Source organism: Malaclemys terrapin, chromosome 2 (genome assembly GCF_027887155.1).
Source record: "Malaclemys terrapin pileata isolate rMalTer1 chromosome 2, rMalTer1.hap1, whole genome shotgun sequence".
In the NCBI taxonomy this organism is placed as follows: domain Eukaryota; kingdom Metazoa; phylum Chordata; order Testudines; family Emydidae; genus Malaclemys; species Malaclemys terrapin.
The window spans coordinates 211,607,240-211,630,977 of record NC_071506.1 but is presented as its reverse complement, the minus strand read 5'-3'; the positions used below and the strand labels follow the sequence as shown (position 1 = coordinate 211,630,977).

Below are 23,738 nucleotides of genomic sequence, written 5' to 3'. Positions count from 1 at the left end.
AATGCAACAGGATTGTGCTATGCATGAGAACTAGCAAGTGAAACTGACTTCAAACACAATTGAAACTGACCCGGCTAATAAATGATAAATTAGATGTTTAAACATGATTTCAGTTTTAATATTTTAAAAAGATAGGGAAGAAATTATTGTTTAAATTGAGCTGTGTTGACTGTATCTCTATAATTTGTAGCCCTACCTATACTGGAAATACCCTTTCCTATATACTTCATGGAGAAATCCAGAGAAGCTATTGTGAAAAATGGACATTCTGCATAGGATTGATATAATCTTGTTGACTTTGAATGAGAGAGAGAGAAACAATACTTTCAGTCAAAGACAATGGATGAAATTCTGGCCCCATTCAAATCAGTAGCAAAACAAAATTTCCTCCAGTGAGATTATATCTAGTCTGTTGTTCTCTTGTACTGAGCAGGCAGATGACCGACCAATTTTTCTTTTGTCAGTGACTCCTAAGTTGCTCTGTGAAGCATACAGAAAAAAGATATATTTATTTTTGTAGCACATTTTATCCAAGTGCTTAAGGAATAATGTTAACATAAAACTTCAGTGCAAGTCAGTGAGACTACTCATGTAAAGCTATGCACATGTTTAATTTTTTGCAACCTAACTTTAGGTTCCTGTCTGTGCCACTATCTTGCTGTCTCTTAATCACTGTGCCTTACTTTACCCATCTGTGAAATGGGAATACTATTTACCTACTTACCTAACAGAGGTGCTGTGAAGTTTTAATTAGTGTTTGTAAAGAAGGCTTGCAAAATTTTCATTAAAACTTATCACCTCAGGCTCCTAGTCTGTTTACCCACCCTTATCGAGATCATTAAAAATCAAGCCATGTTATTCATCACCTGTCTATCAATTTTTTTTTTCTCAATTGTCTAAGGGCAAAATATATTGTATTACAGAATAAATGCATTAGTGTTCTTTTTATTAACATTTTTAAATTCTCTGACAAATGTACAAAATTAACATTTTCAGGCTCTTATAACGTCTCTTCATTTAGTAACAATTGTCACTGATTTTACTCTGTTGGGGAAAGGGAGATGGCCTCAGTGTCCTCCTTTATTTTTCTCTTCCATTTATTTTGATTTTTTTTGGTGGTGGTGAGGAAGCAATGTGCTATACATGGTGGCAACAGTCATCCTAGATAAAGAGAATGGGATATAGCTCAACCAAAGGCAGGCAACATTACGTTGAGTGACAACCAGTGGAGTTTATTCAAGTGCTGCGTAGCACTTCCCTCCAGCAGGCACTGAACGCGCTACCCACAGTATGCCTCTATTCACGTGCTAACTACAAACAAAGGGTAACTTATTGTAGCAAAGTTTCTTTTTCTGTAGAGTGTATCCTCTAGTATTTTTAACATTGGCATGTTTGTTGTCTTTTGTATTTAGCAAGTTGTAAAAGGATGAAAGAAAGCTGGTCTGCATTCGACACGTTTGAACCTCATTTCAGGCCTCTGGTAATTATTGAGCTTGCAAAAGACACCAAAGAGGAAACCAAAGCATGGCTCACTCAGAGAATTGTGGACAAAAAGAAAAATGGAGGTGAATACAATGGTTCCTTTTCAGCGATTTTGAAATTGTATTGGTTGATGTAGTCTATTGTAAATAAATGTCTTGATGCTATAGTAAAGTTAAAGTGACTTGTTGAGAAACAAGTTTAGCAATATATTTGATTTGCAGTAAAGGAAGAATAAACTTTTCTTAGCGCTTGTCCCTTTGTATATTCCACTCTAGGGGTGCATGTGCTTAGGTTAGAGGCTTTTTGGTAAGCAGTGTGTGTTTGTTTGGTCTGTGCATGTTCTCTGACTATCCCTGTGTCCCATACCCAAAGGAGAAAAGGTAGTGTGGGACCAACTGCTAATTCAGTTCCTTCTTTTCACCCTTGGCCTGAGCTGGAGTGCTTTAGTGTCAGCAGCTTTACTTTAGCTTCTCATTCTTGTATATAGGACAGTTTAGATTAATTAGTAATTTATGTTTTTTAGTGTACTTGTCCATTGGTTATAGTTACGAGACTCAGGGGGAATTTATTTTTCCTCAGCATTCCATCTACAACCTTGTATATTTGATTAGTGTCTGAGATATGATTATGCATAAGTCCCCCAGTTTTAAATATTGTATAGCTTGTGAGTTTTCCCAATTAATGGAGATCACACTGGTTGCCTCTAAATTTTAGGGGAATTGTACATCCTCCTCAAAGTGGGCATTTTGTAGGTTGTTCTTCAGGAGAATAAGGAATTCTAGGGAGACTAAATATTTTCCTTTTGGATCGTTCTGTGAGGGCTGCTTCAGCTTCTGTTCCCTTTGATGCTTGTACAACATCCAGAAAAAACAAAGAGCGACCCTTCGAGCCCTGAATTAGTTAGCTCCAGGGTGCATGCAATTAAGACTTCATTGAAAGAATCTGGTAAGAAGAGCCATTGTAAAGTGTTTAAAGGAAAATTTATGCATCCTCCCAATGAAAAGAGGGATACATCTCCTCATAAATCCTCTTTAAAAAAATAGGTCAAAATTGCCTTTCTCCTCTAAGTCAAGCAAGACTCCACATCCTGGTACAGGTACAGATGTTGCTTTGAAAGGAGCAGGGCACTGGCTTGATGTCAAAGGGCTCTGTAATTGGCACTGGCACTGAGTCTTTTGGTATGGAGCTCCCCTTGGCACCCTCCCAGTGTGCACTAATTGCTTCCTCATCATTGGCACTGACTGTTTCTGCAGTATAGGGCAGGTTAGTACAGAGCACTACATTGATGGTGTCAAGTATGCCCCATGGTTATAATGCTCTCCAACCTTCAGTACTGATTTGATACACTGATTTGAGGGTTTCTAATGAACCAAATACCCCTTATTATCTGGAGGCTTAAATTTCCCTCTGGTACTAGAATCAATGCCTTCCTTAGTACTGTTTTCCTTTCTGGTACTGACTGTAAGACAGGATCAGCCTCATACCACTCCTATCCCTGCTGATCCTTCTCTGGAGTCTGATGTATCGTATCCATCACTTGACTCTCAGCATAGCAAGAGTGACTCACCCACATACTCTCCTAGAGCTCATTCCCCAACGTTAAGCTCAGGTAGAGTGTCTAGGTTGTTCTGTCATTTAGAGATAGAGTTCCCATATGGCCCGGGAGCCTTCTCGCCACTCATACAATGACCCTCAGGAGCCATACTGGGGTTCCTATACAAGCACCCTTCCCAGGAACCCTTCCAGACAGTAAAGGAGAGAGACATCAGCCTGGTCCTATGAGTCTCCTGAGCAGATCTAACAAAAGGAAGAGCCCTCAAAAGAGCAAGATCAACCCTGTTGAGAAAGTTCAGTTTTCATAGTCCTCTGTGACTTTATCCGATTAAAGTATGACCATATAGATCATTGTTGCAACCTCTATTATATATCTTGTACAAAATGTGGCATGTAAGATGTCTATGAAAAGATTATGATTTGCTGAATATGATTATGCTATATGTATGCATGTAGTTTTGTACTTGAAGTTATGAATATTGCCTCTATACCTGTATTTCAAATGTTTGCTCCTGGTAACGCCTGCAAGGTAGTTAGCCAGCACATCTTGGAGAGACTATTCAAATTAAGTGGCTCATCAAGAAACACTTGACTTGACAATGGACTATGGGAGACGCCCATTTACATCTACATGCTGTTTGAGGTAATGGCTTCTACTGTGTCTAAACCTTCATGCATGGACATGTGACTTGCCCATGTGACTCCAAACACTATCTTGTCACCTGTAATTTTCCACTAGCTGTGCTGAGGTTTTTGTTTAAAACAATAGGCTTCCCTCCACATGGCAGAAAATATAAAAGGCTCTGGAAATCCATCCATTTTGCCTCTATCCTGCTCCAGCCTCTTTACTGCTCAAGCCTCTGAACTATGAACTTATACTAATGGAAGCATTCTAACCAATGGACTGAGGACCTTCCAATGATTTGGAAACAGCCAGAGACTTGACTTAAGCCACCAGTTTATTCCATCACTGTTACAAGCCTGAACCAATTACTGTATGTATTTGATTCCTGTATGTATTTGCAATTACTGTATGTATTTGATTCCTTTAACCTATTTTAACTCTCACCTTTCTCTCTTTTTTTATGAATAAACCTTTAGATTTTAGATACTAAAGGATTTGCAACAGTGTGATTTTTTGGGTAAGATCTAAGTTGTATATTGACCTGGATGTGTGGTTGGTCCTTTGGGATCAGAAGAACCCTTTATTTGATGAGATTGGTTTTAAGGAACCACTCATCTCTAAGTCTGGTGTTTTTGGTGGTAATACAAGGACTGGAATGCCTAAGGAAACTTCTTTTATGACTTTTTGTTAGCCAGTGTGGTGAAACAGAAGTTTACTTGTGTGGCTGGTTTGGTATGTCCTATGGGGGATTAGCCACCAGTCTTGGGGTGTATCTGCCCTATTTCTCAGCAGTTCATCCTGAATTAGGCATCCTCATTTGTGACCCACAGAGGCATAGTTATATCCTCTCTCCTCTTCTCCTGATGAGGCAGTGACACTGGCTTCACTTTCATGACCTGATGACTTTAAAAACTTTCAGGGGTAATGAAAAAAGTAGCAGCTTCACTTCAGATCCCTTTAGAGGAGGTTCAAGAGGCTCATAAATTATTGGATGTCCTTCACAACACTATGCCGGAGAGGATTGCTGTTCCTATTAATGAGGCTCTTTTGGACAAAAACTGTGACAGACTCCTGCAGCTGTTGCTCGGACTTCAAAAAAGACTGAAAAAAAATGTTTCTGTTAAAGGAGCCAGGTACTTGTACTCACATCCTGTACCTTGTAGTAGCGCAGTTAAAGAGGGGTGTTAGAATGGTGCAGTTTATTCAACCCCCTCTGATGATTCAAAATTTTTAGGCCTATTTGAGGTGGAAAAACGGTTCTGCAAGTTTGCAGTTCCATATATCTAGTAACCAAGCTCATAAGGCAAATGATGACGATCTCAATTATAATACATTCATGGATTTTATTGACAAGTTGTTGCAGGAGCATAGGAAACAATTTTAATTACTAACAGCGTAAAGATAATTAATGGCAAGATCCTCATTACAAGCATCATTAGACCCTGCAGATACAGCTTCATGCTCTGTGGCAACTTCCACTGTAATGAGTTGTTTGTCCTGGCTCCAGTCCTCAGGCATTCCAAGAGAAGTCCAGGCCAAGTGGAGGACCTTCCGTATGAGGGCCTTAATCTTTTCAGTGAGAGAATGGAAGAGTCTCTCCACACTTTTAAAGACTTCTAGGCCACTTGATGTTCCCTAAGTATTTACAGCCCTGCAATGAAAAGAATACGCAGTGAGCCTCAATCTTACCCAAGACCTAGGTTAACTCCACCCTCTTTTTATGCACAGCATCCTAGGAAATGTCAAAAGATGCAAAAGAGAAGACCACCTGATGCTTCTACTTTCTCATCACAGTGGTCACTAGCAAGCATCCCTTTTTATGGGATTGTCAAGAGGTTCAGAATGACCATCCCTCCAGATTTTACTCCCCCATTCTTCCCTGATTTCCTTCGTAAATTTTCTTTCCCATTTTCAGAGAGTATGGGATGCTATTTCATCAAACAAATGGGTATTAGCAATTATTACAACTGGCTATGTGATTCAGTTTCACACTGTATCCATCCCCACCCACCTTCCTTGTCCCTTTTCAAGGATCTCTCTCATGAGGAGATTCTCATCCAGAACATGGATTCTCTCCTTCAACTGGGCACAATAGAACCTCTTCCTCCTCAATATGGAGGGGAAAGGTTTTTATACCCAAGAAAAAAAGGAGATGAGAAGCTGATCCTGGATTTCAGAATGCTCAACACTTTCATTTGCCATTTGAGATTCAGGATGGTTACCCTGGCCTTTACTATATAGTTGCTGTATCTGGGAGATAGGTTTGTTGTTCTTGACCTCAAGGATGTTTATTTCCACATAAGATATTCCTGTGATTAGTGGTCAGTCCAAATCACTATCAATACAGGATTCTTCCCTTTGGTCTGTCAGTGGCACCAAGGGTATTTATGACATTGTTAGCAGTGGTAGCATATGCCTATGACAACAAATTATAGTGGTCTATCTATATCTGGTCCACTGGCTAGTCAAAGGAATGTCCTAGCAAGATGTTCAAAATTCCATGAGAATGGTTCAACTCTTCCAGACGCTTGATCATAGGTTAAATTAAGAAAAGTTTGATACTAATACAGTATACAGGATTTTATTGGAGAAAAACTGAATTCCTGGACAGCCAAAGTGTACTTACCTCAAGACGTTCCTGGTTATGTCTAGTCTGATAAATCAGCCTAAAGTGAGCTGTGGAATAACAGTAAGATCTTGTCTCTGTCTACTGGGTCACATGGCCTTTTGCACTTTTGTGATGCAGCATGCCAAACTACATCTCCACTGTATGCAAGTTGGGTTGAAGACGGCATACACCCTGATCATACAAAGTCTGGACATACTTGTGTAAATTCCACAGAACATCCTCTGCATCCTTGATTGGTGGAAAGACGGCTTTCCCTCTTCCAATAGGAACAATAGTGATAGATGCATCCTTACTGGTTTGGGAAGTTCATCTGGGTGGTCATTTAGCTTAGGGAAAATGGACTCCAGAAGACTCTTTTAGGGTGGTAGCCATGTTAGTCTGTATCAGCAAAAAGAACGAGGAGTACTTGTGGCACCTTAGAGACTAACAAATTTATTTGGGCATATACTTTCGTGAGCTAAAACTCACTTCATCGGATGCATGCAGTGGAAAATACAGTAGGAAGGTGTATATATACACAGAGAACATGAAAAAATGGGTGTTGCCATACCAACTCTAATGAGACTAATCAATTAAGATGGGCTATTAGCAGCAGAAGAAAAAAACTTTTGTAGTGATAATCAGGATGGCTCATTTCAAACAGTTGACAAGAAGGTGTGAGTGACAGCATGGGGAAATAGTTTTTACTTTGTGTAATGACCCATCCACTCCCAGTCTTTATTCAAGCCTAATTTAATAGTGTCCAGTTTGCAAATTAATTCCAGTTTCTGCAGTTTCTCACCAGAGTCTGTTTTTGAAGTTTTTTTTGTTGGAGAATTGCGACTTTGAGGTCTGTAATTGAGTGACCAGGGAGGTTGAAGTGTTCTCTGGCTGATTTTTGAATGTTATAATTCTTGACGTCTGATTTGTGTCCATTTATTCTTTTGCGTAGAGACTGTCTGGTTTGGCCAATGTACATGGCAGAGGGGCATTGCTGGCACATGATGGCATATATCACATTGGTAGATGTGCAGGTGAACGAGCTCTGATGGTGTGGCTGATGAGATTAGGTCCTATGATCGTGTCCCTTGAGTAGATATGTAGACAGAGTTGGCAACGGGCTTTGTTGCAAGGATAGGTTCCTGGGTTAGTGTTTTTGTTGTGTGGTGTGTGTGTGGTTGCTGGTGAATATTTGCTTCAGGTTGGGGGGCTATCTGTAAGCGAGGAGTGGCCTGTCTCCCAAGATCTGTGAGAGTGAGGGATTGTCCTTCAGGATAGGTTGTAGATCCTTGATGATGCGCTGGAGAGGTTTTAGTTGGGAGCTGAAGGTGACAGCTAGTGGCGTTCTGTTACTTTCTTTGTTGGGCCTGTCCTGGAGTAGGTGACTTCTGGGTATTCTTCTGGCTCTGTCAATCTGTTTCTTCATTTCAGCAGGTGGGTATTGTAGTTGTAAGAATGCTTAATAGAGATCTTCTAGGTGTTTGTCTGAGGGATTGGAGCAAATGCGGTTGTTTCTTATAGCTTGGCTGTAGACAATGAATCTTGTGGTCTGGATGAAAGCTGGAGGCATGTAGGCAAGTATAGTGGTCAGTAGGTTTCCGGTATAGGATGGTATTTATGTGACCATCGCTTATTAGCACTGTAGTGTCCAGGAAGTGGATCTCTTGTGTGGATTGGTCCAGGCTGAGGGTGATGGTGGGATGGAAATTGTTACAATCATGGTGGAATTCCTCAAGGGCTTCTTTTCCATGGGTCCAGATGATGAAGATGTCATCAATGTAGCACAAGTAGAGTAGGGGCGTTAAGGGATGAGAGCTGAGGAAGTGTTGTTCTAAGTCAGCCATAAAAATGTTGGCATACTGTGGAGCCATGTGGGTACCCATAGCAGTGCCGCTGACTTGAAGGTATACATTGTCCCCAAATGTGAAATAGTTGTGGGTGAGGACAAAGTTCAGCCACCAGGTTTGCCGTGACATTATTGGGGATACTCTTCCTGATGGCTTGTAGTCCATCTTTGTGTGGAATGTTGGTGTAGAGGGCTTCTACATCCATAGTGGTCAGGATGGTGTTTTCTGGAAGATCACCAATGGATTGTAGTTTCCTCAGGAAGTCAGTGGTGTCTCAAAGATAGCTAGGAGTGCTGGTAGCGTAGGGCCTGAGGAGAGAGTCTACATAGCCAGACAGTCTTGCTGTCAGAGTGCCAATGCCTGAGATGATGGGGCATTCAGGATTTCCAGGCTTAGGGATCTTGCGTAGCAAATAGAATACCCCTGATTGGGGTTCTCGGGGTGTGTCTGTGCAGATTTGTTCCTGTGCTTTTTCAGGGAGTTTCTTGAGCAAATGGTGTAGTTTCTTTTGGTAACCCTCAGTGGGTCAGAGGGTGATGGCCGGGAGCTGAGAGCCATGTAAAATGCATTTCTTGCTGGTAATTCATGAGTCTGTTCAGATTATGTCAAGATAATACAACTGCAGATTTTTACATAAACAAGCAGGGTGGAGTGAGATCATTCCTTGTGTGTTGCAGAGACAGTAAAGTTATGGAACTGGTGCAAACTAAATTGCAGCAGTCTGTTAACGGTTCTCCAGAACACATTAGCAGGCAATCTCAACATGCACTTCTCCATGAATGGGAAATCCACAAATTGGTGATTTGGTTCGTTTTCCACCAGAAGGGCCAGCAGCAGGGGAATGTTTAGAATAGATAAGAACAAGAGATGTTGGATATTTTGTGCCAGAGGAGGTCAAAGCCCAGGTTCCCTGGCAGATGCATTCCTAATCCCGTATTCACATATGCCTATCCTCCAATTCCATTGCTTCTGAGAGTGTTAAGGAAAATCAGACAAGACAAGGCAAAGATTATAAACTTCTGTGTGGCTGAGGCAATACTGTTCCCCACAACTTTTTCACTTGTCCATTTGCCCTCCAATCTGATTTAGGGTGACCAGATCACCACACTAAAATATCGGGACACATTGGGGTGCCATCAGCCCCGCCCACAGTCCACCCCTGTTCCTCCCAGGCTCCGCTCCCACTCTGCCCCAGGTCCTGCCCCCTCCCCGCTCGGCCCCTCCACTGCGGCCTTCCTCATCCCCCGGCCTGCCACTGGCTTGCTGCGTCCCTCCTCGGACTCCCACCCACTGCTTGCCCGCCGACCGCTCGCCTCTTACCCCACCCCTGCCCTGCCTCTTCTCCACCTCCTCCCCTGAGTGCGCCGGGTGCCCGCTCCTCCCTCCTGGAAAGCACTAAGCGCTGGCAAACAGCTGGTAGGTGGCAGGAAGCACGGGGGGGGGGGGCGGAGCGGGAGGGGGCACGCTTTGGGGGGGGGGAGAAGGAGGCGAGGAATGGGGGAGCTTGGCTGCAATTTTTCTCCGTGGGTGCTCCAACCCTGGAGTCAGCCATAAAAATGTTGGCATACTGTCGGCACCTCCCTCCCGCTCGCCTCCTTACCTGAATATCCGGACAAATGGCATCCTGATTGTACATTGATTGGGATGCGGGACAAAGGATTAAATATCAGGACAGTCCCGATTTTATCGGGACATTTGGTCACCCTAATCTGATTGCTTCTCATGCTGGATCTTGGGTCTCAGAGTGAGGGAATGACCCATCGCTCTGATCTGTCCTCCTGCCATTTAACTGCTTGGTTTTTGAATAGATGTCAGAGCTAGAAAAATCATGTTCTTCAGAGGTGCAAACCATCCTGAGCAGCAGTGGAAAAGATTCTACAAGAAAAGTGTACTGTGCAAAGTAAAACAGATTTGCCATCTGGTGTGAGCAATATAAATTGGCACCTCCAGAGTCTCAGATACCTGACATTGTAGACTATATCTTTTAGCAGAAGACCTCAAGTCTTTCACTCAGCTCTCTGAGGGTACATCTAGCAGCTATTAGTGCCTTCCCCCTCACCTTGGATAGCTCTCCAGTATTTTTCTACCTTTCCACATCTAGGTTCTTGAGAGGTTTAATGAAAATATTTCCACCTGTAGTAGAATCTACCCTAATATGGGACCTTAATGTTGTTTTGGCAGGTCTGTATGAACCCTTGGCTTCATGGTTTTTTCTATATCTGTCCGTGAAAACCTTCTTTTTTTAACAATAACATCTGTGAGAAGAGGTGGGAGAGTCAGAATCTCTCATGGCTGATCTCCCCCCACCCCCAGTCCCACAGTCTTTTACTGGGACAAAGTTTCTCTTAGTACACAAAATAATGTCCAAATTCCACCTGAATTGGATTACACATTTTACTGGAATTTTATCCACCCCCCCCCCATTCATTTTGATGAAGTCAGGTTACATACTTTAGATTGGCGCTAACCTACTTCCGAAGAATGAAATCATTCTCTAGGTCCCCAAAATTATTCATTTTGTTTGCTGAAAGAATGAAAGGAGTTCAGATATCCACACAGAATTGGCAAAGTGGATTTTGCACTTGATTTTAGACTGCTAAACTTCACTGTAGAGCTAAGACGGATAAAATGGTTGTTGGTAGCATAGTGGGTCATTGAAGAGAGAGGTTAGGGAACAGTAAGAATCTGAAGAAGAATGAGACATGGAGGAAGAAAGTATTAGAATGTTAGGTAAGGTTTGCAACTTGATTGTGCAATTAGCTAAATTAGTTCCTCCAACCAGTGTTAATGCTCATTGAATAAGGGCTCAAATGACTGCGGTTACCTCTCTGAAAAATGTTGTCTGTAAGGCTGCCACATGGAGTTCAATACATGCCTTTACAAGACACTATGCTTTGATGTAGGCATCTTCATCAGACATCAGTTTTGTGGAGTAGTTGTTCATTTTGGCTTAAACAGGACTCCAAACACCCACCACCATAGTTAGATGGCAGCTTGCGAATCACTTAGGTGGCGGACACACAGGGACAAGCACTCAAAAGAAGACAGGAAAGTTACTTGTCTGTACAGTAACTGAAGTTCATTGAGATGTGTTGTCCTGGTGTGAATTCCATGCCCTGCTTCCCTTACTCACTCCTTTGGATTCCTGCTATACTCTCTGTGATCTGCAGTAGAGAAGGAACTGGAGTGGTGGTTATACCTTCGGTAAAGGGCACAAAGATAGTTAGGGCACATGGACCAAACAGACACTGCTAGTAAATAATCTCGGATTTGGGCCCATGTGCACCTGCAAGTGAAATACACACAAGGATAACGCATCTTGAAAAACTCCAGTGATTGAATTGCCCTTTTTTTTTAAGAAAGCCCATGCCAACGAGAAACTTTTAAATTAAAAATAAATGTACCTTTGGAGAGGGATCACTTCCTCCCTTTTTTTTTTTTTTTTTTTTTTTGTGTGTGTGTGTGTGTGTGTGATAACACTACAGGTCAGATGGACCCCCTACCTTTCATGAGTTCTTGAAGTTTTTATGATGTGTCCATCATATTGGATTATTAACATATCACATAGGTTGGGGACATGGCTGACCACAGAATCCCCCAAACACTTGATTTTAGACTGCAAAACTTCACTGTAGAGCTAAGACAGATAAGATGGTTGTTGGTAACATAGTGGGTCATTGAAGAGAGAGGTTAGGGAACAGTAAAAATCTGAAGAAGAATGAGACATGGAGGAAGAAAGTATTAGAGTGTTAGGTAAGGTTTGCATCTTGATTGTCTAATACAAGTAACCAAGTACTAAGATAATTCTCTGACAGTAAACCAATATTTTGATATAACAATTCTTTGTAGTCAAATTTAATAGTGTAGATAGCATGTCGCTTTAAAAATTGAGGATGCAAATATTATTCCCAGAGTTCAACATTTAAGTCTGTTGCTCTTACTTTCCCCATATTAGGAAAACCGGTGTAGTTTATTATAAACACATATAAGGTAGGCAACAGAATCATTAGGATTTCAGAAATGAATGGAAATTTTAGTAAACGTCTTAAAATTAGGACATTTCTTTCCCTGAAACATTTTCTAAGCAATGGATAAAAGTGGTGTATTTTGCAAATAAAAATTAGTGAAGTAATGTGGGACTAAGTAATTTGCACTTAGCATCATTTTCATAACTATTATTAAAGCAAAATTTAAGCTAGAGCTTGTGGATGATGCTCTAATTATATCAATATCTTTTTTGGAACATTAACTTTTCAACTTTAAAACATTTATCAGTAGCATAGTAATAGCTCTTTCATAAAGTTATGAGTTGAAAGAATTTGTATTCACAGGATTTTAGATATGGTATGAAATATCTATCTTCTGTATTGCTAGAAAAGGTGACATGAACATTTGAATTTCCCAACCTCCCTTTTGACCCATGACCCATTGTGATTATTTGCTCTGCTATACGTAAATATAACTTTAAGCCATTTTTATGCAATTGGATTTCTATTAAATGTATATGGTACAGGGGAAAAAGGTTGGAAACAGGGACTTTATTTTGCTATTGACACAGATAGAAAATCAATTGATCATTAAGACTTGAGTTGATGTTGGATTGTGGCCACAAACTAATTTCTAGGCCTGTCACATGTAGGTAGATGATGATGATGTCAAAAGGCCTGATCATGCAAGCCTTACTATTATGAGTAGCCTGCTAAAGTCAGTGGAACTATTTGCATAAATAAGGATTACTTATGTTGTAAGTACACCTCTACCCCGATATAACGCTGTCCTCGGGAGCCAAAAAATCTTACCGCGTTATAGGTGAAACCGCGTTATATCGAACTTGCTTTGAGCCGCCGGAGCGTGCAGCCCCGCCCCCTGGAGCACTGCTTTACCGCGTTATATCCGAATTTGTGTTATATCGGGTTGCGTTATATCGGGGTAGAGGTGTATGCATTTTATAGGAGTAGACTGAAACTTCCTAACTGTCCTCCATGTGCCAGGCTGTCAATTGCAGTGTTTATTCTCTTGCTAGTCCTACTTGATCAGGTGTTTACAGAAACTAAATTAAATCAGGGCCCAATCCTGCAAAGTGGTTATCACCTCTTACGAGTTGCTATGCCTCTTTAGCCTCCACTGACTATAATGAGAATTGTATGTAGTAGTGTTCTAGCTATGTGAGCTGGAATTTTCTACGTGGTTAAAAAAGCAAAATAAAGTCCCTGTTTCCAACCCCTTTCCCTTGTACTATATAAATTTAGTAGAAATACAATTGCATAAAAATGGTTTAAAGTTATATTTATGTATAGCAGAGCAAATAGTCGCAATGGGCTATGGGTCAGAAGTAGCTTGGAAAAGTCAAATGTGCATGCCACCTTTTTCTAGCTCAAAAGCTTCAATCTCTCACCAACAGAAGTTGGTCCAATGAAAGATACTACCTCACCCACCTTGTCTCTATAATGAGAACTGTCGGTTCTCAGCACTTCACAGAATTGGAACTTATTGAGTGATAAGTATTACAATCATAATGTTTAATATGTGCCTTTTATATGTTCCTTACTTTGTTGCCTTTCATTAAAGGTGCCCAGCTGTTGGTTAAACCTTTGGTAAAAGAAGATGGAGGAAAAATAGATGGAAATCAAAATTTATATCTTGTTGGAGCCTCTCACTTAAGGCTGCTGCTGGGAGCTGAAACTGTGGGATTGGTAAAAGAATGTAATGATAACTCAATGAGAACCTTTACATACAGCAGTAGAAACACCTTCAAAGATTTTGCAGGTAAAGTGCCTTAAGCGTTTTAGGACTATTCCTGAATAATTTAAAAAGATGTGGCCAAAGATTATAGGTGCATAAGTGCACAGTTTAACTAGTCAAATATTTTATTGTCTTTCTGTTTCTTGGAATAGTAAAAGCTAACAGAAGTAGCTAGAATAAGCCACTGTCTATGTAATCCTTTGGATCTTTGAACATTCAGACTTCATTGTGGAATTAATCTGTATTTCCTGTCTCTGGATGAATCACATCTTGTAATGTTCCTGTGCTTTTACTTGATGCTTTTTCACCTGATGTATCTCTACGTTCATTTATTGATATGACAGTTTATTATAAAGTTAACAAGGACCTTAAATTTGTTAGTAATATGTACATGATTAACACTATCTAAAGTATTAGTTAATATTATAGCCTCCTTTTCTGATTTAAAAAAAAAAACACGAAAAGCAAAATTTTGGGGTTAACTGCATCTCAATTAGCTGGAAAAAATGGGACTATTTTGATCCATTATGTTTGTACATCAAACAATTGGTCACTAGCATGGGAATGATAGATTTCATGTTTGTATTTTTTAGATTGGGAGTTAATCGGGGAAAGGTCCATTCCTTCCTTTGTGTTTGAACATTGTAGGCACTACCAAGAATAATAATGCATTGCTTTAAGGATACCACATGCAATGATTCTTTCTTAGGAGGTCTTAGCTCCATAGTGCGAGATTTGCAGAACTCCTGCTTTCCAAGGAAGTAGCAGAGATCCATCTTAAATTAGCCTATTGTCTTATCAACATTTTTTCACGTGTCCATTTCAGTGAGGCCCTTCTCTGTATTTTCTGTGTCAAAAGGCTCTTGGGGTTCTGTTTGGCATCACTGAAGCCCTTAAACGTTGATTAATTTTTTTGCATGATTTGACACCAGTTTGCTGGACAATGCTGTTACCAAGATGACCATGTCCAGATAGTTGTTAAAGTGCATTTCTTTTTATGGTCTGGCTGTCCTGAAATTGGAAGACCATGCCATAGTCTGGACTATGGAGCTGTGAATTGTAGAGCACTTTAAAGTGTTGTGCTCCAGTTGCCCTGTGTAGACTATGCTAGCATGAATTAAAAGGTACCTACTTTGCATTAACATAAATTAAAAATGCAGTTGGATGGTATCTTCAGAGAAGGGAAAGTTTATTTATAATTCTGCTTCTCTGAAGATATAGTACCAACAGGATTCCCACTAAACCCCCTTAGAGTTTGGGATTTTTTTTTTTAAGGTTTCTCATTACTTTGGTCATGATTTAATTATTTTGAATTGGTTCACCATTCTGTTACATTAACCTGCTGTGCAATAGAAGATAGTATTTATATCCAGCAGGGTTGGTGTGAAATAGTTGCTAGGGAGCCTTTTTTGTGCGCTAACATACTACTGCTGCCCTCAGAGGTCAAAATTCTGTAAGAGCTGAGAAATCCTGCCTGTCTTTCGTTATGGTGCTAAAATCTGGGAGTGAGACATTGTCAGAATTATATCTTCAGAGAAACATAATTGCAAGTGGGTAATATTCTCCCTTTTGATGTTCTCAAGTCATATAGATAGATTAAATATGCAGTAGCTGAAATGTGTTTCTTATCATTGAAGGCTTTTAGGAGGCAGGAGATTTCTCTCACAAATGTGTGATCGAATAATATTGGTGTATAGTATTCCTTTTCTGAACTTGTTGGTCTTTAGTGCCTATTTTTGTCCCCAGTGTCCTAAGCAATTATCTCCATTAGATTTTTTTGGTATGCTAAGGAAAGGGTATTATGAACCATTTTTTTTTTCTTATTTAGAGGACAATCACGATTTCCTTACAATGGCCGAGCGTCAGTACATCATCAAGCACGAACTTGAAAATTTGAGAGCCAAAGATGAAAGAATGATTCCCGGATACCCTCAGGCAAAGCTGTATCCAGGAAAATCAATTAGTAAGTGATTTAGTTTATGGTATCCTTAATTGATTGCTTTGACTAATATTTGAAACATATTGCTCATCTTGAATATGTAAGGTAAAGGGGATGTTCACAACTTCCTGTAGCCATGAGAAATCCTTCAAAAGTTAAAAGGTCTCCAGTACTACTCCTGTATCTTTTTATTTTTCTGCATCTTTAAGAATTGGAGTAGTGTAAAGAAATGAAGTTTTTTTTTTTTTTTTAATAAACTTCAACTACTGGTCTTCTGAAAAGATAAATGAATGTATAAATGCTGTATGATAGTTATGAAGCAAATTTTTAATTCACATTTCTAATCAATTTAGTGATTAGTTTCTTTAATCTTTTTAGTTTCATATGCAAACCTTATTACCATGAAAAATTTGAGTATTACAATAAATAGACTTTAAAAGCATGTCGAAGATGTATATGTGGTGAGACAAATTCTTGCCTTTTGAGGATTTGCATGCAGAAATGTTAAATTTTCACAAATGTCTGCAAAGCATAATGGATTTGTAACGGGGTGACATCCACCTCTTGCAAGCGCCCCCTTCTGGTCGGGTATGTCTGCAGTCTTTCAGTTTATGGTGAACCCTGTCAGTGATTTCTCAGGTGGTTTTTGGCTGAGTCTCACACATTGTATGTGAAACAAAACAACCCCCTTCTGAGATGTACAGTCTTTAACTTGTCCTGGCTCTAGTATGGGGCCGGACCTCCAGGGCATCCTCCCTGGAAACAGTCTTCTTGTGGCCCTCCCTCGGCTTGGTCCTTACTTAGTCCCAGCAGCCAGCCAGGAGCTACTTTTTTTGCTCCCCCAGTCCCTGCTGGCAACTGTCTTGGACTCAGTCACAGCAGCCAGCCAGGAGCGTCTTTCCTTCTCAGGTTCCCAATCACACTGAGCTGTCCGTGGTCCTGCTGCTCTTTCAGCCAACCAGGAACACAGTCCTCTCTCCTCCAGCTACAGGCAGCAACTGACTACTGCTCTGTTCTGGAGCTCCTTTTATATGGCCCTGCTTGGCTGCTCTCTGCAGCTTCTCTCATTGGCTGCTTCTCCGCAACCAGACTAGGCCGCTTGGAGGACTTCTCATTACAACTGAGAATTCTCATTACAACAGAGAATCACCCTACCTATGAGTAAAGACAAAATACGGTTTCAGTATAACAGAGAGTCAGAAAAGGTACTCTGTATCCTTTCACTGAGGAGATGTCTTGGGTAGCAGGGATGTTCTCAGGAAAAATTGGATCCTGTTTCCTATGAAGCCAGCCAGCTCTGCCGCGTACTGAACTTTGGGGGGAAACCTACTTTATTAAGTAGAAACGTAACTAATAGTAAGTGTAGACCCATGTTCAAGTTTTATGATTTTGTTTTGTATTATAACGTTTGTTTCCACCACACTTTCTAGTTAGGTTTATTTAAGAAAAAATGGAGAGCTATGTTTGTTTTATTATAAGTGCTCACAAGTGCTGTTGATTTTACAGGAGCAGTGATTTAAGGTAAAACTACTTATTGGGGTACACTGGTCCTTTGGGGGCAGAGGATCTGGGATTTCTCTGAGTAGCCAGTGTCAGGGGTAGGATATCACAGCGGAACAATTCAAAGAGATTCAGGGACGAGGGGTGCATCTATTGTTAACCTGCAAGGCAAAGATAGGGCTGCCATAGCCCAAAGGAGAGTGCTTGAGGTGCTGAAAGGCTGCTAGTATCAGGGAGCTAACACCCAGCCACTATGGCATGTTTCGGTCTTGCGTGCCACAAGAACCATCACAAAGCATACTAATGGGAAAGCTAGCAGATGCAGATTGAATAGCATCTATTTACATTAATTAATTTACTCACCGTTTATGAAAAAATACTCATGCTCTGTGCGTAGAAGGTGACAACTTGTAACTTTCTGTTTCTGTTAGCAAATTTTAGACAATGTGAACTATATTAATTATCCAGGGAATAGATGTTATATGTTGTTGCTTTGGAAGGATTGTGTGATAAAGCATTTTATTTGATGTGGTTCACTTTAGATAATGATGTGTTTGGTTTGTCTCCTTATGAAAGTATCAGAAAAAGTAATAGTTTTTCCAGACCACTAGTATTACATTACTGAGAAAGGAAGTTTGGTTTCATCTGCAACTCTTTAAATCATCCTTGGTAGATCATTTTTCCTCGGACTTGAGAGCTCTTCTATTTCATGGGGGAAGGGAGCAATAAGAGGGTACTATTTTTAAGGAAAGCTGGAGCTAGCCCATTGGCACATAAGTTGTTTTCTAAAGAAATGTAACATATCTTTTAATATCTGTGGATCATTAGAGTTTGTTTTTATATTTCAATGTTAATGTCTACAGAATAGAAAGATTTGTGTCTTTTAATAGCACAAGAAATTTTTATTGACAGATTAGTTGCAAATATCAGAGGTGAGTCTGAGGGTATGTCTACACCACAGTGGCACAGCTGTGATGCTGTAGTGCTATAGTTTAGACACTTCCTCCATTGATAGAACGAGTTTTTCCATCAATGTAGGTAATCCACCTCTCAGAGAGGCAGTAGCTAGGTCGATGGAAGAATTATTTGCCTTTTAATCCATTTACCTAGGCTCATTCTAAAATTCCAACCCCCTGAGCACCTTATATTGATGTGCACATAACATAAATAGCACTTGCTTTCTATCATAAAAATTTAATACAAATTATGATATCATAATATGAAATTTTTTTCTATAATGAAGAGAGCATTCGGATTTGGCTCCTTTGTAATTTAAGAAGAAATTTCCTGCAAGAAATGGAATAATAGTGTAAAAAAAAAAAACAGAACAACTATTTCTTTTAGTTTGTTTTGATAGGCTTAATTTTTTTCAAATATTAATAACTTTTGGTGCTCATGAAAATAACAACAAGTTCATCCGCTAGAACCAGGCACAGTGGCAGGTGCTGTTAAAGCTTCCCCACATGGGTGTATGACTGCATTTCAGTTCTGACCTGCTACACCACCTGCTGTTCAAGCCACAGAAACTGCCAGCCTGTGGAGTAGTTTGTATGATGAGACGGACTATCAAGTTTCTCTTGGAGATAACATTGAAGCCCAGGTCTTTGTCGGGACGTTAACCAATTATGCACCTCCTATATTATATAATGTTAGATTAATATATAAGAATTTTTAAGTGCACATATTATGTGTATTATAAGGATTTAAGTAGCAAGTTAGTTGTTTTTTCAAACATTTTTTAGGCTTGCTAGTTATAATGTAACCCAGTGCAAGCATGCTAACTGTACTATGACTTTACAGGAGCCATGTAAGCATAACTTTCCCCATTTTCTTTCAGTGAGAAGATTGATGACCAGTGGTATCCTACTTCAGATTTTCCCACTTCATGATACAGAAGAATTGAAGAAGCTCTGGTACACCTGGTGTGGCCAGGTCAAAATTAGTTATCAACCTTTAGGTATGTTCGCACTTATTTCACTGAATAAATAACATGTCTTGAAATCAGAAGTGGCTCCAGTGGTGGTGAGCTTTTGAGAAGCTAGCTGTCCTTTTCTAATCAAGAGAGCTGTTTCTGAGTACAGACTTCCGATCCTGCTGACTCACTTTATCTAAACAATTTTCCTGAAACTTTTGGATAATTGGCAATGCATGGCAGCAGGTTAAGGGAAGTTATAAAAGTGTGATTTGCTTTGGGTTAATGAACTTCCAAAGTCCATTAGCCAAGGCTTTGGAGATTGAATCCACTGGCGACAGAAGGTCTTCTGGTTTGTATCCCTCTTTAACACCCCCCCGGCCCTGGAAAAAAAACAACAAAACTCTGGAAAATGAAATGTAGGAAAGAATACATTTAATGTAGTGTTACAGTTTCACAGTTAAACACTCAAAAGTAAGGAAATGCCATAGTTAATTATAGCTTAGTTTGAGCAATAACAATTCAACCATCTTTGAATATGAGGAGATTGTTGGGAGAAAAACATTTTCCTCATCGTAAAAAGGAATTCTTACAAGTTTATTTTTAACAGCTCTAGTGCCAGCGAAGCTGAGGCGAGAAAGTTAAAATCGGTTCTGGTGAAAACTGTTTTTGATTGCTGTTCTATTCTGATTTTTAAATCATGCCCATCACAATGGTATATGAGCACCTGGTTATGAGGTTTGAAAATTGTACTTCAGGCATACATAGTACTTTCAGTACATTTTTTTTTTTTTTTTTTTTTAGCATTTCTTACCAATCTTTTAAGTGATGGATGCATAATACTGTTTATACATACATGGAAACGTAACTACATATTGTACTGAGAAGGAGAAGAATGCTCTTTCAGTTGGATACTATAGTTAAGGTGTGAATTGTATGAGGCAAAGCTTTGTCATGGACTTTGTTTTTCTGGCATACACAGAAGAGTACAAAATAGAAGATGCTAAACTTATATCTAAGATTGTAGAAAAAAATGTTCGATATTTGAGAAATTATATGCTAATGTAATAAAAGGTTAAATTGTAATGTATACATGCAAATGCATGGGGTCATGGAAGATTGGATAACCGTTCTTAAATTCAGCATTTTTTATTGTACTTTTGAGTAGTTAAATGTGTGTAAGCTTAACAATTAAGGTCCCTCAGGAACTGAAGAAACTTAAATGATAGAAATTCCCATGATTGCTGCAGAACATTTAATCTCTCAGCTAAGGTAAAAAAAAAATCCCCGTAGTTAGAACAAGTCTTTGCCCAGGCTAAAGAACATCTTTTGGGCCGGGTGGTTCTCAGTGATCTTTCCACATTAAGCTCAGTCTTTCATAGCTGCAGCAGGCCTCTGCCTAGGCTAAGCTTTTTCCAGTCTTTTTCAGAGCTGGAGAAAATCTTTACAGCTGGGCAGGCTTCTAAAATAACCTCAGTCCAAGGCTAACAGGCTCTTTCAAAGCTGAGGCAAGCTTTATAGATTCCAAGTCTTGCTCCCCGCTAAACTCCAGCAAACTCCTCCCCTCCCCCCCCCCACATTAGACTCTGATCAGCAGTCACCCTGTCACAATGTCATTTCATAAAGACAATATTTTAAGACATGTAAGCAGAGGCTCTGCTAAAATTCTGCATTAACCTTAATTTTGGCATTTCTTTTGAATGCCTAACTCGTCAGTCTTAACTTTGCAATAACAGTGTTTTGCAATCAGTAATGCTTTAATTGATGTTAGCATTTTGTTTCTACTAGATATTTAATGCTATAGTTGTAGATGCTAAGATAAGCTGTAGTTACGGCTTTCCTACTCATTTTTTTTTTCAAATATACCCTCTGGTAGTTTTGGAGGTGTGGTAAGAATTACAGAGAAGTAATGATACTGGTTTTCTCTGTTTAGGAAACTGAAATTTGGGCCATTGTCTTAATCTGAAACTTCATTTCATATTACACTGAGATCTATGTTGGGAATGGTTTAACATAATCAAATAAGTTCTTGTCTACACTACAACGCGGGGTCGATCTAAGATACGCAACTTCAGCTACGTGAGTTGCATAGCTGAAGTGGACGTACTTAGATCTACTTACTGCGGTGTCTTCACTGGGGTAAGTCGACAGCTGACGCTCTTCCGTCGACTCTGCTTGCGCTTCTCTTCTGGTGGAGTACCGGAGTCGATGGGAGAGTGCTCAGCGGTCGATTTATCGACCCCCGTTGGATTGATTGCTGCAGGCAGTTAGTGTAGACAAACCCTCTAATGGTTTGGTGAAATGGATAAGTTGTTTACTGAGTGGTAATATCTGAAAGGAAATCTTGTCTTCAATGCAACCAGTATGACATAGGAACCTAATGTTCACTCCTTCTTTTAGTGTGCCAGTCAGATAACTCTTTTGTGTCTTTAGAAGATAATGCAGTTCCTATTGAAGATTTTAGTATTTCTGTCTCAGAATATTTTAAAAAGCTTTGTGTGTTTTGAAAAATAAGTTCTTTTGGTGTTTTCCTCCTTGCCTTGGCTTAGTTTTTTTTTTCTCTCTCCACAGATGAAATCCGTTGCTATTTTGGTGAAACGATTGCTCTGTATTTTGGCTTTTTGGAATATTTCACATTTGCTTTGGTTCCTATGGCTCTCATTGGGATTCCTTACTATGTGTTTGCATGGGAAGACTATGACAAGTATGTGATGTTTGCCTCATTCAATCTACTTTGGTCTACAGTGATCCTTGAAGTTTGGAAGCGCTGCTGTGCTATTATGACTTACAGATGGGGGACACTGTTGATGAAGCGGCAGTTTGAGGAACCGAGGCCAGGATTTCATGGTGTTTTGGGAATCAATCCTGTCACTGGCAAGGAGGAGCCGGTATACTCAAGTATTAAAAGACAGATACGAATTTATCTGGTGTCCTTGCCATTTGTGTGCCTTTGCCTCTATTTCTCACTGTATGTCATGATGATTTACTTTGAGTTGGAGACTTGGGCTCTGGATTTTCATGAGGAGAATGAGTCTTATTTTAGCAAATTAATGCTATTTTTGCCCAGCATAATCTATGCTATTGTGATTGAAATGATGAACCGCGTCTACCGATATGCTGCAGAATTCTTAACATCATGGGGTAAGACTTGTCTTTTTTTCTTTCTACTTTTCTTTTACAGGAGAAAGTAAGAAGCCCAAACATTTAGAATAAATGTATATAAACACATTTCCTAGTGAGGAAGGCATTTCCTAAACTTACTGCTGTGTACATAAAGAAAACTGGACAAATCCATGGTTTAGTTGTGCAGGAGCATCCACCCCACACTGGCAGAGAAGGGGTTAAAAGCAGCCAAGGGAGGCTGTACAGGGAGCAGCCAATTGGAGAGCGGCTGTGAGGAGCAGCCAATCAGGGCCCAGCAGGCCCATATAAAAAGAGCCGCAGGGCCAGCAGCGGTGAGGTGCTGCAGGAAGCTTGGACAGGGTAGCTGCTAGCAGAGACCAGGGGAGCTAGAGAGAGAGCTTCTGGCTGGCTGCTGGGACTTGCAGGCTTGAGGCCCTGAGAAGAGGGCGAAGAAGGTACTGGGACCGGGGGAAAGTGGCCCAGGGAATTGAAGCAGTACTGGTGAGATGTTAAGTTGAGGCTGCTAGATACAGGGTTCCTGGGGGTGGGATCAGAGTAGTGGGTGGCTCCGGGTCTCTCTCTCTTCCCCCCACCCCCACATTCAGCCTAAGGGCTGAGTCAAGAAGAAGACCCTGTGGTTGAGAGAGGAGCTGTAGGCAGGAGCAGAGACTGAGTGCTGGTGTGCAGACCATGGATGTGGGTGTTCGGCTTGAGTTAATCTCCAGCATGACCAGGAGGAGGCACCAGTCTGGTGATGGGGGCTGCACCCCATCACAAGGATATGTTATCAGGACTTCTTCTTTGAGTGCTTAATCATATATATAAATTTTCATTCCAGTCTTAGTGCGCGTTTGCCCCACACACTCAAGATTAAAGACTTTTGGCCAGAAGTGTCTATTGGATCCACTCATGTTCACTGAGTTCCTTTGTGCTCCTGTACCACTGGTATAAAGGACAGTGCAGGACCAGTTGCCACTTGGTCCTTCTCATCGTCTGTGTGGCTTGAGATGGACCTCCCAGTGTCTCTCCCTTTGTTAATGATTTTTGGAATCAATTATATATTAGTGTTTGTTGGTTGGTTAGTTAGTTAGTTGACCATTGGCACCTCCCCATTTTTTGATAAATTATAGTTAGTTTTTGGGAAGTCTTGTTAATTCTTCCTTCCCTTGCATATGTTCCTCACCAGACTTTCTCTGGGACCATGACTTTAGGAAGTCACATCGAAAGTCACTTGGATTCAAATACTACCCCTCTTGCGAGGCAACAGTTCTGGTTCTTGATGGGCACATGAGGTGTCATAGAATCGTAGGACTGGAAGGGACTTTGAGAGATCTTCTAGTCCAGTCCCCTGAACTCATGGCAGGACTAAGTATTATCTAGACCATCCGTGATAGGTGTTTGTCTAA

General features: G+C 40.4%; 1 protein-coding gene across 2 annotated transcripts in view; it reads left to right on the top strand.

Annotated features, from left to right (window-relative positions):
- The window catches only part of ANO10 (anoctamin 10), a 233,759-nt gene that overhangs the window by 2,605 nt on the left and 207,416 nt on the right, over positions 1–23,738 (top strand). For both annotated transcript variants that reach the window (XM_054019806.1, XM_054019805.1), the window contains exons 2-6: positions 1,413–1,565; positions 13,685–13,882; positions 15,687–15,821; positions 19,135–19,254; positions 21,781–22,350. In XM_054019806.1, the coding sequence (XP_053875781.1) occupies positions 1,427–1,565; positions 13,685–13,882; positions 15,687–15,821; positions 19,135–19,254; positions 21,781–22,350 (1,162 nt within the window). In that variant the 5' untranslated portion in view covers positions 1,413–1,426. The remainder of the gene's footprint in view (positions 1–1,412; positions 1,566–13,684; positions 13,883–15,686; positions 15,822–19,134; positions 19,255–21,780; positions 22,351–23,738) is intronic.